The 17466-nt window shown below is 46.5% G+C and overlaps 1 protein-coding gene across 4 annotated transcripts in view; it reads left to right on the top strand.

The window, feature by feature from the left end:
* LOC122542020 (serine/threonine-protein kinase BRSK2-like) overlaps positions 1-17466 on the top strand; it is a 196598-nt gene that overhangs the window by 119157 nt on the left and 59975 nt on the right. For 3 of the 4 annotated variants that reach the window (XM_087978291.1, XM_087978289.1, XM_087978288.1), the window contains exons 3-7: positions 3941-4026; positions 7022-7162; positions 12646-12762; positions 15384-15417; positions 15997-16065. In XM_087978291.1, coding sequence (XP_087834417.1) covers positions 3941-4026; positions 7022-7162; positions 12646-12762; positions 15384-15417; positions 15997-16065 — 447 coding nt within the window. Of the gene's footprint in view, positions 1-3940; positions 4031-7021; positions 7163-12645; positions 12763-15383; positions 15418-15996; positions 16066-17466 lie in introns of all 4 variants that reach the window. The other variant, XM_087978290.1, reaches the window with a different exon arrangement.

Genomic DNA, 17466 nt, shown 5'->3' with positions numbered 1-17466 from the left:
GACAAGGTCTTTCCCCTGGGGTGGGGGAGTCCAGAACTAGAGGGCATAGGTTTAAGGTGAGAGGAGAAAGATATAAAAGGGATATAAGGGGCAACTTTTCACACAGAGGGTGTATGGAATGAGCTGCCAGAGGAAGTGGTGGAGGCTGGTACAATTGCAACATTTAAAAGGCATCTGGGTGGGTATATGAATAGGAAGGGTTTGGAGGGATATGGACAAGGTGCTGGCAAATGGGACTAGATTAGGTTGGGATATCTGGTTGGCATGGACAAGTTGGACTGAAGGGTGTGTTTCTGTGCTGTACATCTCTATGACTCTATGACTCTGGAGGCAGTTCTGGGTCAACTAAAACTTTCTTTAGATATATAAAGGGCCAAACGTGGACATTGGGCTGCTGGAAAATGATGCTGCCGAGATAGTAGTGGGGAACAAGGAAATGGCTGAGGAACAGAATAATTACTTCGCGTCAGTCTTCATGGTGGAAGACATGTGTGATATCCCAAAAATTCAAGAGAGTGAGGGGGCATAGGTGAGTATGGTAGCCATCACCGGGGAGAAGGTGCTAGAAAAACTGAATGGCCTGAAGGTGGATAAATCACCTGGACCAGATGGAGTACACCCCAGAGTTCTAAAGGAGGGAGCTGAAGAGATATTGGAGATTTCAGTGGTGATCTTTCAGGAATCGCTGCAGTCATGGAGGGCCCCAGGGGACTGGAGGATCATTAAAGTAACCCACCCCCCTGTTTAAGCAGGCAGTGAGGCGAAAGACAGAAAATTACAGGCCGATTAGCCTAACCTTGGCCATGGGTAAGATTTTGGAGTCCGTTAAGAAGAATGAGATTTCTAAATACTTGGAAGTGCATGGTGAAGTAGGGCAAAGTCTGCTGCCTGACAAATCTGCTCGAATTCTTTGAGGAAGTAACGAGCAGGTTAGACCAAGGAGAGCCAATGGATGTTATCTACCTGGACATCAAGAAGGCCTTTGACAAGGTGCCACTGAGTAAGATAAAAGCCCATGGTGTTAGAGGCAAGGTGTTAGCACGAATAGAAGCCTGGCTGTCTGGCAGAAAGCAGAGAATGGGGATAAAAGGGTCCTTACCAGATGGTAGCTGGTGACAAGTGGTGTTCTGCAAGGATCAGTGTTGGGACCACAACTTTTCACTTTATACATTAATGATCTAGATGAAGAAACTGGGGGCATTCTGGCCAAATTTGCAGACGATACAAAGATAAGTAGGGGGGTGGGGGGGGACAGATAGCATTGAGGAAGTGGGGAGGCTGCCGAAGAATTTGGATAGGTTAGGAGAGTGGGCACAGAAGTGGCAGATGGAGTACAATATGGGAAAGTGTGAGGTCATGCACTTTGGTAAAAAGAATAGAAGTATGGACTATTTTCTAAATGGGGAGAAAATTCAGAAGTCTGAAGTTCAACCTGGGAGTTCTAGTCCAGGATTCTGTCAGAGTAAACTTGCAGGTTGAGTCAGTAGTTAGGAAGGCAATGCAATGTTGGCATTTATTTTGAGAGGACTTCAATATAAAAGCAGGGATGTACTTCTGAGGCTCATTAAGGCTCTGGTCAGACCATGTTTGGAGTATTCTGAGGAATTTTGGGCCCCATATCTCAGGAAGGATGTACTGACCCTGGAATGTGTTCAGAGGAGGTTCACGGGAATGAAAAGCTTAACATATGAGAAACGTTTGACAACTTTGGGTCTGTACTCGATGGATCTAATTGAAACTTTCAGAATACTGAATAGCCTGGACAGAGTGGATGTTGGGAAGATGTTTCCATTGGTAGGAGAGACTAGAACCCGAGCGCACAGCCTAGAGTACAGGGAAGACCTTTTAGAACAGAGATAAGGAGAAACCTCTTCAGCCAGAGGGTGGGGAATCTATGGAATTCATTGCCACAGAAGGCTGTGGGGGTCAGGTCATTGAGTATATTTAAGATGGTGATAGATAGGTTCTTGATTGACATGGGGATCCAGGGTCACTGAGAGAATGCAGGATAATGGAGTTGAGAAATGTATCAGCCTTGATTGAAAGGTGGAGCAGACTCGATGGGCTGAATGGCCTAATTCTTGCTCCTGTGTCATATAGTCTAACCATATTGCTTTGGTTCTGGAGTCACATGTACACCAGACCAGATAAGAGCAGCAGATGTCCTTCCCTTAAGGACATGAGTGAACCAAATGTTTTTTTTTATGACAATCAGTAGTAGTTTCATGGTCACTATTACAGGGATTAGAGTCATAGAGACGGACTGCACGGCAACAGACCCTTTGGTCCAACCTGTCCATGCCGATCAGATATCCCAACCCAATCTAGTTCCATTTGCCAGCACCTGGCCCATATCCCTCTAAACCCTTCATGTACCCATTTTCAATGTTGCAATTGTAGCAGCCTCCACCACTTCCTCTGGCAGCTCATTCCATACACGTACCACCCTCTGCATGAAAATGTTGACCCTCAGGACCCTTTTATATCTTTCCCCTCTCACCCTAAACCTATGCCCTGTAGTTTTGGACTCCCCTATCCCAGGGAAAAGACCTTGTCTATTTACCCTATCCATGCCCCTCATGATTTTATTGAATTGAATTGAATTTATTGTCACGTGTACCGAGGCACAGTGAAAAGCTTTGTCTTGCGAGCAATACAGGCAGATCACAGAGTTAAGTAGCATAGATAAGTAAATAATAGGTGAACAGCGGCAAAAACAAAAACACAGGTACAGGCGCATGTTAAGAGTTTGTGAGTCCATTCAGTTTGTAAACCTCTATAAGGTCATTCCTCAGCCTCCAATGCTCCAGGGTAAAAAAAAAACCCAGTCTATTCACCCTGTCCCCTACATCTCAAACCCTCCAATCCTGGCAACATGCTTGTAAATCTTTTCTGAACCCTTTCAAGCTCCACAATATCTTTAGCTTTAAGTTCCGTCATTTTATCAATTGACTTGAAACGCTACCAGCTGTCCTGGTGGATTTCAAACCCACATTCCCAAGAATATTCACCTGGGCGTCTGGATAACTAATTGGGATGCCACTACCTCCCCTCATTGGCGTATTGTGCCCCATCCGTAGATTCCCAAACTGGGGAAAACAATCTCTGAGTCTGCGCTCAGATCAAGGCAAAATACTGCAGGTGCTGGAAATTCTGAAACAAAACCAGGATTTGCTGGAGAAATGTAGAATGTGGAACAGTACAGCACAACACATGCCCTCCACAGCAGCTCTGGAGAGAGAAAAACATTTCGAGTTCGGTTATGACTTCTTCGGATGACTTACTAAGTTTCTGCTGCATTTCAGGGCACAAGGATTGGAGGGGATATGAGGAAAAACGTTGTTACGCGGAGAGTGGTGGGTTGCTGGAATTCGCTGCCTGAGTCAGTGGTGGATCCAGAAACCTTAAACTCTTTTTAAAGGTACCTGGATCTGCACTGTCAATATTGTTACAGGCTATGGGCCATGAGCAGGAAGGTGGGATTAGAAAGGGTGTCTTGGTGTCTTTGGGTTGGCGTTGTACAAAATGGGCCGTATGAGCCTCTTCTCTGTCATTTCTATGGTTCTACTGTTCCCTGTGTCTGCTCTGTTTCAATGAGGTCATCTCTCATATTCCAGAGAATATAAAGCCAATTTGTTCAGCCTTTTTGTCATCAGACCACTCTGTCACCCCGTGGGAACCTTCTGGGGAATCTTCACGTTCTCCCAAGACAAGTATATTCCTCCCTAGATGTAGAGATGAAAACCGCACTCGGTTCTCCGGGGGTAGTCTCAAGATCAAATGGATTTGAGCTATAAATTGCCCCAGATACAATTGAAAAGGGGGTGCAGGCCTGAGGATTTGAGTGGCTTCTCCTGTGGCTTTTTTTGTGCTGACACTCAATGCTGATGCTGCCTCCTGCTGCCAGGATTTGGTATAACAGGATTTTTCCTCTCTACAGGTGGAGCGGGAGATTGCCATTCTGAAGCTGATCGAGCACCCACACGTGCTGAAGCTCCATGATGTATACGAAAATAAGAAATATTTGTAGGTATTATATTTTTGGCTTGTTTTACAGGGTGTGCACTTGTTGGGTGGCCCTCTGACAATATCAGAGGGTACCCTCGAATGATTTAGAATGGTTTTGCTCTGTGTTAACCCAGGGGGTGATTTACAAGATGCTCAGTGGCTTGGAGTCGGAAGATTGTTGGGTTCCAGTCCCGCTCTGGAGACGTTTGTGATACTGAGGGCATGCAACACTGTCAGAGGTGCTGCCTTTCAGTGTGATGTTAAACTGAAGCACATTGGTACCTGAAATACCTTCATTTTCATGCACTGTTTGGGTGCTGCACTTCCTTCCCTGAAGGGCACTCATGAACCAGATAGAACATTCTGGGAGTTTTAATTATTATTAATAAGTGTGGTTTATTTCTGTGGGACAAGCTCAATAATGCTTCAAAAATGAATGGAGGCTCCTTTTTTTAGGTACACGAGGCAAGACAGACCTCATTTGCTAGTTTTTAACTTATTTCTCTGGGTCAGTTTAAATGCTTAGCCACCCTGGTGGGATTCAAACTCAACTCTCTGGAATGTTAGCCGAAGCATTTTTTTTTATTATCCAGTCATGGGATGTGGGCATCGCTGGCAGGGGTTAGCGATGTTCTCAGGGCTCCCCTGGGCACACCTCTGTCAGAAAATGTCCAGAGAGTCAATAAAAATCAAATGTAAGGACTAGCACAGATGCAATGAGTTATAAGGTTGAAATTGCCCCCAAACCCAATTCACTCAGAGTCAGGGGAGCTGAAATTCCATCCAAATAGCCCAGACTGCATTTAAACACTAGGCCCGTGAGAGATCCTACAAAATTGCTTCAACCTCTCCTCTTCCAGTTTAATTAAAACATTTAATCTTTATTGACAGTAACGTTGGATGTTCTTGAGACTCTGCACATTTTCCTGCCTTGCCTTTTGTTTGCTGCTCTCAGGATTTTGCGTCTGGAGTTGTTTCAGAGTACCAACTCTAATTTTTAAGAGAGAATTTCCTGCATGTTATAGAGTCATACAGCCGTACAGCATGGAGACAGACCCTTCGATCCAACCCGTCCTTTATCTTCGTCTTCTTTTTACACTATCCTTTCGTTCTCCTCTCTGTCCTTCTCTGCTTCCCTGTCCCACCGTTCTGCTCCATACCTCCTTCCTTCCCTTTATCCATCCCTCCCTCTTCTCTTCTTCTGTCCCTCGAGCAGTCCTCCCTCCCTCCCTCTTGTATCCTTTTATCCCTCACACTCTCCTCGCTCTCTCCACCCCCCCCATTCCTTCCTATACCTTTCCTTAACCTTCTCTCTGTCTTCCATTCTTTCTCCTCTCTCACTTCTTCCTTTCTTTCCCTTTCTCACTCCTTCCTTGCCACCCTTGCAGGAACAAACGATTGGATTGTGGGCTGGTGAACTTGATATCAAGCTTTAATGGTTCATTGTGTTAAATTTCCAATTTCTGGTGAAATTTGCGCAGTGAGTTAATGTTTGCAGCAGAAATATAAATCATCTGGAACAGGAATGTCATGGCTTCAGATCCCTGACTGTAGTAGACTGCAGTCCAAACCCAATGGTCAGACTCCCAAAAGTAATGGCATCTCAGGCCTTCTGTTAAGCGCCATTGACTATTCACTGCTGTGCACCACATTGGCCTCTCCAGATGTCTCTCAGCACATCCTTGGTGTGCCTGGATTCAACTCTAAGGATCGTCAAGAAGCTGCAATCACATCTCTGAGGTTAAAAGTGAAAATCCAATGGAGATTCAAGCTCAGGGCTTCAGCTATGATCCCCTCTATGGTCACATAGGGTCATAGAGATGCACAGCATGGAAACAGACCCTTCAGTCCAACTCGTCCATGCTGACCAGATATCCTATATTAACCTAGTCCCGTTTGCTAGCACTTGCCATATCCCTCTAAACCCTTCCTATTCATATACTCATCCAGATGCCTTTTAAATGTTGTAATTGTACCAGTCTCCACCACTTCCTCTGGCAGCTCATTCCATACACGTACCACCCTCTGCGTGAAAACGTTGCCCCTTAGATCTCTTTTATTATCTTTCCCATCTTACCTTAAACCTATGTCATCTAGGTCTGAACTAACCACCCCAGGGAAGATAATTTGTCGATTTACCCTATCCATTCCCCGCATGATTTTATAAATCTCTATAAGGTCACCCCTCAGCCCCCGACGCTCCAGGGAAAACAGCCCCAGCCTGTTCAGCCTCTCCCTATAGCTCAAATCCTCCAACCCTGACAACATCCTTGCAAATCTTTTCTGAACCCTTTCAAGTTTCACAACATCCTTCCTACAGCAGGGAGACCAGAATTGCAGGCATTATTCCAAAAGTGGCCTAGTCAATGTCCTATGCAACCACAACATGACCTCCCAACTCCTCTACTCAATATTCTGACCATACCAAATACCTTCTCATACATGGAGAATGTCCAAAGGGAGGCAGGTTGACACCACAGCTATAGCCTCTCAGTAAAAGCCGGCACCTTTAAGAAAAGAGGGCAGTAAAAGGAAAGGAATTGGCATAATTGTCCAGGAGAAACCAGTAAAAGAATTCAGAACTGTGCCATCATTTCCAACTTTTACTTGTTTTTTTTGCGTTTTTTTTCTCTTTGGTGTAGGGGCCTGGTGACAGACTGGTCACCACGTGCGTTGCTAAGGGCCTTCATTACCAGGGCATAGAGACATAAGCCTCACAGTGTGTTGCTAACCTTGATTGTATAGGGGCCATGGAGGCAGAGCCCTAGTGTGTCAATTGCTAAAACCCACCGATACAGGCTCCTGGAGAGAGGCCCATTGCTAAGGGCCACTGAGGCAGCAGCCTACGTGGGTCCTAAATGAAGAGCCTCTGATTTAAGGTCCATTGATGCAAGGTATCAGTCTGGAGTTCAGTCTTCAGTCAGCAATAAAGCATTTGAGCGTTTGTGGTAACTAACTTTGCAAGTGTTAAGTACTGTTTTCAGTTTCATTGAATTTTCCTTTCTACTTTCAGGTACTTAGTGTTAGAACACGTGTCCGGAGGGGAATTGTTTGATTACCTTGTCAAGAAGGGGAGATTGACACCAAAAGAGGCTCGCAAATTCTTCCGACAAATTCTATCCGCACTGGATTTCTGTCACAGTCACTCGATATGGTAAGGAGCCATTTTTATCACTGGAAAGCTATCCCCCTGCAATTTTTCTCCCTATGTAGGACTGACATTGATTGAGGGTAAGGGTCCTCTGTCTGTCTGTTCTGAAGGCACAGGTTCATGGCTGCCAACTTATTACTCAGCCCTTGACTACATAGTTAAAAATCACATGACACCAGGTTATAGTCCAACAGGTTTTATTTGGAAGCACTAGCTTTCGAAGAGCCGCTCCTTCATCAGGTGGTTGTGGAGGACACAATTGTAAGACACAGAATTTATAGCAAAACTTTACAGTGTGATGTAACTGAAATTATACATTGAAAAATACCTTGATTGTTTGTTAAGTCTGTCATCTGTTAGAATGACCACGATAGTTTCACTTCTTTATTATGGAAATCACAAAACTTCTTTTAAAAGTTGCATTCCCAGGTTAACTGTAACAATTGCTGTCAGCCCAGAATAGATGTTGAAGGTGTTAGCCCCCTGTGTTCTGTTGTCTGTGCCTATAAATTTTGCTATAAGTTCTGTGTCTTACAATTCTGTACTCCTCAACCACCTGATGAAGGAGCAGCGTTCCGAAAGCTAGTGCTTCCTATTAAATCTGTTGGACTACAACCTGGTGTCATGTGATTTTTAACTTTGTACAGCCCACTCCAACACTGGCACCTCCAAATCCTGACTACATACATTGAGTGTTAACATCAGTTATACATCTGTGGTCAAGGTAGCATTTATTACCCGTCACAATTTTCCTTAAGAGAATTCCCCCTACTGTTCTTTTTGGGTTTATGGGTTGGGATGTCATGTTGAGTTGTACAGGACGTTGGTGAGGCCTCTTCTAGAGTACTGCATCCAGTTCTGGTCGCCCTGTTATAGGAAGGATATTATTAAGCTAGACAGGGTTCAGAAGGGATTTACCAGGGTGTTGCCAGGAATGGGAGGTTTGAGTTATAAGGAGAGGATGGGACTTTTCTCACTGGAAGTTGAGGGGTAATCTTATTGAGGTTTAATAATCATGAGGTGTATAGACACAGTGAATGGCAGGTGTCTTTTTCCTACGGTGGGGATTTCAAGGCCAGGGGACATATTTTTAAGGTGAGAGAAGAAATATTTTAAAAAGGTATGAGGAGCAGATTTTTTTATACAGAGAGTGTTTTGTGTGTGAAATGTATGTCCAGAGGAAGTGGTGGATGCAGATACAGTAACATTTTAAAAAAACATTTGGAAAACATGAATAAGAAAGATTTGGAGGGATATGGGCCAAGTGCAGGCAGGTGGGACGAGTTTGGTGTGGGATTATGGTCAGTATGGACTGGTTGGACCGAAGGGTCTGTTTCCTATGACTCTATGACTTTTTTAAAAATTCATGTCACTGGCCAGGCCAGCGTTTACTGCCAAAGGGCAGTTGAAAGTCACCCATATTGCTGGTGTCTGGAGTCACATGGAGACCAGACCAGGCAAGGATGGCAGATCTCCTTCTTCTCTATAGGTCATTAGTGAACTAGATGGGCTTTTAACAAGTATGGATGCCAATGGCTAGTTTATTTTAAGAAAAGCATTCCTGATTTTATATTGATTTCAAATTTCAGCATTTGCCCACGGTGGGATTTGAACCCATACCTCCAGCACATTAGCCTGGGGTTTTGGATTATTTATCCTGCAATATTACCACTACACTAGCGCCTCTTCTGAAATGCTGCAGAGATTGGTGCCCAATTCTGGGTGCCTGACTTGTAGGAAGGACATAGGTTGATTCCAGGGATGAGGAACTTCCATTACCGGGACATGAAGAGAAACTGGGAGTGCTCCCCCATAAACCCTTCAGAGGGGGCAGCACAGTGGCTCAGTGGTTAGCACCGCTGCCTCACAGTGCCAGGGACCCAGATTCGATTCCAGCCTTGGGTGAATGTCTGTGTAGAGTTTGTACGTTTCCCACCTCCTCCACTGTGTCTGTGTGGGTTCACCCCAGGTGCACTGGTTTCCTCCCACAAAGTCCAAAGATGTGCAGGCTAGGTGGATTGGCCATGGGAAATTGCCGGTAGTGTCCAGAGATGTGCAGGTTTAGGTGTATTAGTCATGGGAAATGCAGGGTTACTGGGATAGAGTAGGGAGGGTGGGTCTGGGTGGGGGTGTTCTTCAGAGGGTCAGTGTGGACTCGATGGGCCAAATGGCCTGCTTCCACACTGTGGTGATTCTATGAACGGAGAGACGTTTGAGAGGAGGTATGATGGACAAGGTTGAAATCGAGAAGGGGCTTTGCTGGAGAGAGAGGAGCAGATGTTCAAGGTTTGTGGAATGATTTGTAGCTTGGGGTGCTGGTTGTCGTGGTTGGGGGTATGTTCACTGAGCTGGGAAGTTGATTTGTAGACGTTCCAGTGACAGCTTCAGTGCTTTGGAGCCTCCTGTGAAGCGCTGCAGTACTGGGGTTTCTGGAGTTTATTTGGTTCAGTTTCTGCCGAATCCGGTTGCTGGTTCTGGTTGTTTGTTGTAGTGGCCGATATATTGGGTTTCGGTCAATGTGCTTATCGATGGAGTCCGTGGATGAATGCCATGCCTTTGGAAATTCTCTGGCTGTCCTCTGTATAGCTGTTCCTATTATAGTTGTATTGTCCCAATTGGACTTGTGGAGTCGGGTTGAGAACAGGGATTAAGGTGATGCTCAAAAGAGTCAAAGTGAAAATGAGGAATAACCTCAAGTTTTAACTCGGCGAAGTGGTTTGGCTCTGGAATGCTGCGAAGGCAGATTCAGTGGTGACTTTAGTAAAAGAATTGAATAATTATCTTAAGAGTAAAGATATGCAGGGCTAAGGGGAAAGGGCAGAGTGGTGAGACTGGCTGAGGTGAGCTTGCAGAGACCTGGCATGGAAACAGCGGGCTGAATGGCCTCCTGCTGTACTGTGATGATTGCACAATCCGTGAGTCTCACTGCATGCCGGCTTCACAGGCTGGGAATAGCAGGAATCTCCCAAGATGCTGGGGCTCCTCGAAGGCAGGAAACAGCCATAATGGGCCCAGTTTTAAACAGCAGCCTTGGAATAATCTTATATTCAAATCACGGCCGCACAGTGCAGGAATAATTGCATCGCACGAAGAGTGTAATCGCATTTCTGGTGGAACGCAAGTGTCAGCGCGGGGCTGGGTGATGAATGGAGCTGTATTTCAATCAAGGACCTGCGCAGGTTGGAGCCCCACGAGCTGTTTTAATTCAGTACTCGTCCCACACAACCAAACCAACACAGGAACTGCAGCAGCCCACGGCTAACCCTGACAGTGCTTGCTGCAGTGTGAATAGAGGCTTTCAGATTTATGATTGGGGATAGAGAGACAGAGCGTGTTTCCACAACCAGGGGGTTGGGTTACCGTGGAAAACAGGTTTGAAATAATTGGCGAAAGGGCCGGAGGAGAGGGGAGATTGAGTTATTTTTAACATACTGCATTGTTGTGATCTGAAATGTATTGCGTGAGGGCAGACTCAGTGATGACTTTCCAAGTGTCTGTCTGCTCCTGAAATCCTCTCTGAGTCCATGGTTAACTCTCCACTCAACCATTTGATTTGATTTATTACTGTCACGTGTACTGAGGTACAGTGAAAAGTGTTGTCTTGTGTACTTTACAGGCAGATTGTACTATGCAAGTGTATCAGGGTAACATAACAAATTGCAGGAGACAGTGTTACAGCCACAAAAAAGTACATAAGTACGTTAGGGCCATAGAATAGAATGCAGAATATTGTGTTACAGCTACAGAGAGGCTACAAAGAGAGATCAACATTAACATTAAAAAGGTCCTGTCAAAGTCTAATAACAGCTGGGAAGAAGCTGTTCTTGAATCTGTTCATACGTATATACAAATTCTGTATGTTCTGCCAGAAGGAAGAAGAGTATAACTGAGCTGGTCTTTGATTATGTTGGTTGTTTTCCTGATGCAGTTGGAACTATGGATGAAGTTGGTTGGATGGAAGGTTGGTTTGTGTGATGGACTTTCCTGATGAAGGGCTTTTGCCCGAAACGTCAATTTTCCTGCTCCTCGGATGCTGCCTGACCTGCTGTGCTTTTCCAGCACCACTCTAATCTAGACTCTGATTTCCAGCATCTGCAGTCCTCCCTTTTGCCTGGGTTGTGTTCACAACTCTCTGTAGTTTCTTTTGATCTTGGGCAGAGGAATGGCCTTACCGAGCCGTGGTGCATCTGGATAGGATGCTTTCTATGGTGCATCTGTAACAATTAGGAAGAATCACTGTGGACATGCTGAATTTCCTTAGCCTCCTGAGGAAGTAGAGGCATTGCTGTGGGCAAAATATCGTGGGTACTGGAATTCTGAAACAGAGTGCTGGAGAAACTCAGCAGGTCTGGCAGCATCTGTGGAGAGAGAAACAAATTAACATTTTGAGTCTGGTATAATTCTTCTTCAGAACCTCTCTTTCTCTCTCGACAGATGGTGCCTACTGAGCTTCTCCAGTTTATACAAACACACTCCTTGCTTATCAGCAACTTTCCAGTCTTCATAAACATGTGGTTATCCAGCCTGCACTCCATCCCACACACTCACTCACTCTCACACTCATTCACTGACTCACTCACACTTAGACACATACACACACACTCATTCACACGCATACACTCAATCATAGACACACAGAAGAATACACACACAAATATTCTTTCTCACAGACACACTAGCACAGACACATAAGCACACACATACACACACATGCGCACGCTCACACACACACGTACACTCACGCATAAATACACATGCTCACATACACACATACACTCACACTGACTCACACACACTCACAGACACACACGTACACATACACACATAGACACACAGGTTCACGTACACAAACACATACTCGCACACACACATGCACACACACAGACACACACTGGCACACACACATACACGCACACATGCACACACGCGCATACACACACAAACTGGCTTACACACGCACACACATATATACATGCGTGCGCACACACACACTTATTCGCAATCTCACACTCACACACTGCATCTCCCACTTCCTCGAGCAGTTCATTACACACAGGAACCACCCTCTGTGTGAGAAAGTTGTCCTTTTTAAGCCTTTCTCCTCTCAGCTTAAAATATACCCTCGTTTGGAACTCCCCCACCTGCGGGTAAAGACCTTTGCTATTCATTCTAGCCATGCCACTCATGATTGTATAAACCTCTATAAGGTCACCTCTCAGCCTCCTGTGCTCCAGTGAAAAATGTCCCAGCCTATCCAGCCTCTCCTTATAACCCAAACCCTCCAGTCCCACCAACATCGAGGTAAATCCTTTCTAAACCCTCTCCAATTCAGTAATTTCCTTCCTATCACCGGGCGGCCAGAACTCCACACAATACTCTTGAAGAGGCCATTCCAATCATCAGTCCGGTCTTGATGAGGCCTGACCTCTAGTTGATCCCGTGGCCCTGGTGATTGATTTAACCTCCCTCTCTCCATTGCTCCGCAGCCACAGAGACCTGAAGCCAGAGAACCTACTCCTGGACGAGAAGAACAACATTCGCATCGCGGACTTTGGAATGGCTTCACTGCAGGTTGGCGACAGTCTCCTGGAGACCAGCTGCGGGTAAGGGGCTTGTCCCTCAACATGATTCACGGCCTTCCATCCACCTTGCCCTCGGGTTGACGTGTATCTCTCAACCCACATCGCTCGGCACGAGCTGCTGCTCACAGGATCTTGCTGTGTGCTGGTTGGCTGCCATGGCGACAACGTGGGGAGGTGGGAAAATGCCTTCAGTGCCTATGATATTGTTAGGGATGTCCTGAAAAGCACTATATAAATGTTGTGATTAGATTAGATTCCCTACAGTTTGGCCCAACAAGACACAGCAACCCTCCAAAGGGTAACCCACCCAGACCCATTCCCCCACCTTATATATACCCCAGACTAATGTGACTACCACTACGGGCAATTTAGCACAGCCAATCCATCTAACCTGAACATTTTTGGACTGTGGGAGGAAACCGGAGTACCCGGAGGAAACCCACACAGACACTGGGAGAATGTGCAAACTCCACACAGACAGTCGCCTGAGGCGGGAATCAAACCCAGGACCCTGGTGTTGTGAGGCAGCAGTGCTAACCACTGAGCTACCGTGTGCCTCTCATTTCTTTCGCCTGTAGGTGTCTGCTCAATCTGCTGTGCGGTGGTGGTTGATACTTTTTATTCCCCGTCTTTGGTGTGGGCTGTATCTGGGATATAATTCCCTGGGAGGCTGTGACCTCCAGTATTTAGCCCAGGTGACCCTCCATTATCTGTAAGCTCAGACTGGAGTTCCTTTAACCATCCCCACCAGAGGACGTGGGTCAGCGATAATCTCCAGGGATGACTCCCTCGTCCAGTACCCTAAAAATGAACAAAAAGGACTTGCATTTGCATAGCACCTTTTGCACCCCAAAAATGTGCCAAAGTTCTTTTAAGACATTGCCCCCTGAAGTGTTGTCATTGTCTTCATGTAGGAAGATGCTGGCACAGCAATGGAAGATCATCGCCCTGGTCTGGTCTGTTTGATATTTCTCCTGGTCGCAGGGGAGAATTCCTCTGCTCATCTCTGAAATAGTGCCACAGACTCTTGAAAGGACAGGCAGCAGAGCAGTTTATTCTGTTGTCTGGATGACAGCACTGTCCTCCTGTCTCTGGTGTGGGTATTTGAAATAATTGCACAGAGGCCTGTATCCCGTCACCAAGTCACCCTTTATTCACATGGGAGACTCTGAATCTCCTGTTTAAAAATGTCAGCCAGGGCTCCCTGATTGGACCAGGTTAACGGCCCCAATATACTGTGAGGTCCGTCTGACTGACCTCGTTACAATCCCTACAGTATTGAACTCCCAAAATGCAGACACTGAGCTATGAGTGTCACTCTGTGTTGTGAAGCACCTTGGGATGATTTCCTGTGGTTGAAAGGTGCTGGGTGTTGATAAGAATGCAAGAAATAGGATGAGGAGTAGGCCATTTGGCCCCTCGAGTCTGACCCACCATTCGTTAAGATCATGGCTGAACTGATTGCGGCCTCAACTCCACTTTAATGGCCCCTCCTACTCCAAATCCATGATTCCCTGAGCAATCCGCATCAACCCAGCCACAAACAATCACTGTTCCGCTGCTTTTAAGGGACAGAATTCCAAACCTTCAAAACCTTGCGAGAGGAGAAATTTTTTCTGGATGTAGGTTTGCTCGCTGAGCGGGAAGGTTCATTTCCAGACGTTTCGTCACCCTACTAGGTAAAATCTTCAGTGGGCCTCTGGGTGAAGCACTGCTGATAATTCCTGCTTTCTATTTATATGTTTGGCTTCTTTGGGTTGGTGATGTCATTTCCTGTGGTGATGTCATTTCCTGTTCTTTTTCTCAGGGGGTGGTAGATGGGATCTAACTCAATCTACCACCATCTACCACTCCCTGAGAAAAAGAACAGGAAATGACATCACCACTGGAAATGACATCACCACTGGAAATGACATCACCACAGGAAATGACATCACCACCCCAAAGATACCCAAACATATAAATAGAAAGCAGGAATTATCAGCAGTGCTTCACCCAGAGACCCACTGAAGATTTTACCTAGTAGGGTGACGAAACGCCTGGAAATGAACCTTCCAGCTCAGTGAGCAAACCTACATCCAGAACCTCAACCTGAGCTACATATCCTCTCAAAATTCGCTAAAACATTCCTTCTTGCTTTGAAACTGTGCCTCCTGATTCCCCCCTCAGCAACTACCCTGTCTAACCATCCTCCCCCACCCCCAGAATCTTATTTATTTGAATAAGATCACCTCGCTTTCGTCCAAACTCCAGTGACCTTGGGTCCTGTTGACTTGGCCTCTCCTCACCAGTTGCTGTTTGTGGGGGCAGACAATGCCCACATTCCCATTCATCCCGGGAACTAGCCTGGCGGACTTTCTCTGCACTGCCTTTGATGCAAACCCCTTAGATAAGCAGAGTCGAACTGGACGCAGTACTCCCACGTGCTGTCTTGCCGGAACGCTGGGCAGTTGAGGCTGAAGGGAATCCTGGGAACGAAAGGGTTGGGGGTGCGTGGAGGCCAACTCAATGTCGAAGGCTCCTCAGACATGATTTTCAAGATGTAAACCTTGACGGTGCAGGCTGGGTGGGAATCCAGAGAACGGAGGCCTCTGTTGCTACGCAGCTAACCATCCTGTACGTATTTTATTTTTTGGATGCAGGTCTCCACATTATGCCTGTCCAGAAGTCATCAGGGTAAGTCTATTTCTTGGATTACATTTTATTTTTCTCGACCTTGTTTATTTGCATGTTAAAAATTTGCATTTTTAGATTGAGTGTCATTCCCAATGGCTGCTTTTTGATTGGTGTTAGCTCTTTTGGTTGGGGGAGGGGGGGGTGTCACTGGAATTTATCGCCTGTCCCTAGTTGCCCTTGAGGGGAGTCACTCATTGCGAAAATATCCCCTCAGCATTTGCCCTGTTAAGCTCATTCACAACCCCCTCCACTCGGAAACATTTGCTTCAATAAACTCACCCCTCATTCTTGTAAACTCTGAGAAGCATGTGGGGAAGCTGCTCAACCAGGTTGGCCTCACATTGTTGGAGATGGGGTCAGGATTTGAACCCTCCTCCACCGTGTGGCTCGAGCATGAAGGAGCAGAGTTGGGGCGGGGTGGGGGGGAGAATGGGTTGGGGTGGGATGGCTTGGTGAGAGTTCATGGCCTGGTGGCCAATGGTAAACATGGAGGTGATGACCCGGTTAAGGCAGCGTTCTGGTGTGCGGCCGCGATCCCAGAACACAAGGTTGACCTCTCATGGTGTTTCCTGTCCTCAGGGGGAGAAGTACGATGGCCGTCGGGCAGACGTGTGGAGCTGCGGTGTGATACTCTTTGCACTCTTGGTGGTAAGGAATCATGGGCCTACTCTCCGGCTCCCAACCAGTTTGTGCTACCAGCCTTGGGTTTGTGCTACCTCATGTGGATCAACTAATTTTTTATCCATTCAAAGAATGAAGGCATTGCCAGCTAGGTCAGCAGTTATTGCCCATCCCTAATTGCCCAGAGGGTAGTTAAGAGTCAACCACATTGCTATGGGTCTGGAGTCACATGTAGGCCAGACCCAGGCTAAGGACAGCAGTTTCCTGGATGTTAGTGAACCAAACGATTTTGGGTTTGTGGTCATCATTAGACTCTTAATTTCAGATTTTTAATTGAATTTAAAATCCATCGTCTGCCGTGGCGGGATTCGAACCCAAGTCCCCAGAACATGACCTAGGTGTCTGGGTTAACAGTCCAGTGATGTTACCACCAGGCCACTGCCTCCTCTGATGGGATGGAACCCTCGGCCATTGTTCTGCGTGCCTCTAGGTCCAGTGCCCAGAATGCCTTCTGCTTCAATCCTTTTCGTGACCCTTGCAGGTCACCTGACTATGGCAAGGCGCAGTGCACGAAGGTAACTCCCATCCAAACAGGTGAGCCAGGTATGGAGCCGCCCGGGGTAATGCTGAGGGTTTATGAGGGAACAACGGCCTCAGAGGGTGAACTGCACCTGGTCAACCCTTTCTTTCACTGCTTGAGGTCTTGTGCTCTCCTGTTTGTTCCTCGGATGAACCTCCCTCAACACTGCCCCCTCCCCCACCGCCGTTTTCATTCAGCGAACAGCAGGAGAAGATAATGTGGGACAGTTTCCTGTCGCCTTTCTCCAGTTCCTAAAGAAAACGCAACTCCCCGTCACAAAGGAGACGGCTTCAGAGGTTCAGGCTCCCATGCCATCCCTCCGAGAATGTTGCTGGTTCTACCCACACTTGGGGCCTAAAGCTAGGCTTTGGGTGAAGGAGCTGGATCATAGAGCAGCCTTTACTGGGGAATGTTACTGAAACCAATCTTTAGACATTTATTAATGACTTGACCCTGAGGTGACAAATGGATAGCCAATAGTAATAAATTACGTTCAGCAGAGATGGAAAATAAAAGTCAAATTCAAAACTCTTTGGGTTCAAGCTTCTTAATTTTGTTTCCTCCCTTAAAAATGTAAACGTGACAAGGTAGGTATCATTTTTCTCACCCTTGGCTGCGTGTCAAAGGTTTTGTTCCTGGGTTTACAGAAATCCTATGAAGACTGAAAGCCACCCCTCTCAAAGTTTTTACACTGGGCCCTTATTCGGAGCTCCCTGTTAGGCCCTGAGCTGACCACCTGACCTCTCTGCTGCTCTCTCTCTGGGGCGGCCTGTGGGGTGGAAACCTTTGGTCATCTCGCCCGTCTCCATTTGTTGTTTGAACTCCTGGCCACGTCCCCCAACACCTCA

This window comes from Chiloscyllium plagiosum, unplaced genomic scaffold (genome assembly GCF_037043375.1).
Source record: "Chiloscyllium plagiosum isolate Xiang-an unplaced genomic scaffold, Cpla_swu_hap1 HiC_scaffold_33, whole genome shotgun sequence".
Classification (NCBI taxonomy): Eukaryota; Metazoa; Chordata; class Chondrichthyes; order Orectolobiformes; family Hemiscylliidae; genus Chiloscyllium; species Chiloscyllium plagiosum.
The sequence above is the reverse complement of the archived record's forward strand: the minus strand, read 5'-3'. Positions and strand labels throughout refer to the sequence as shown.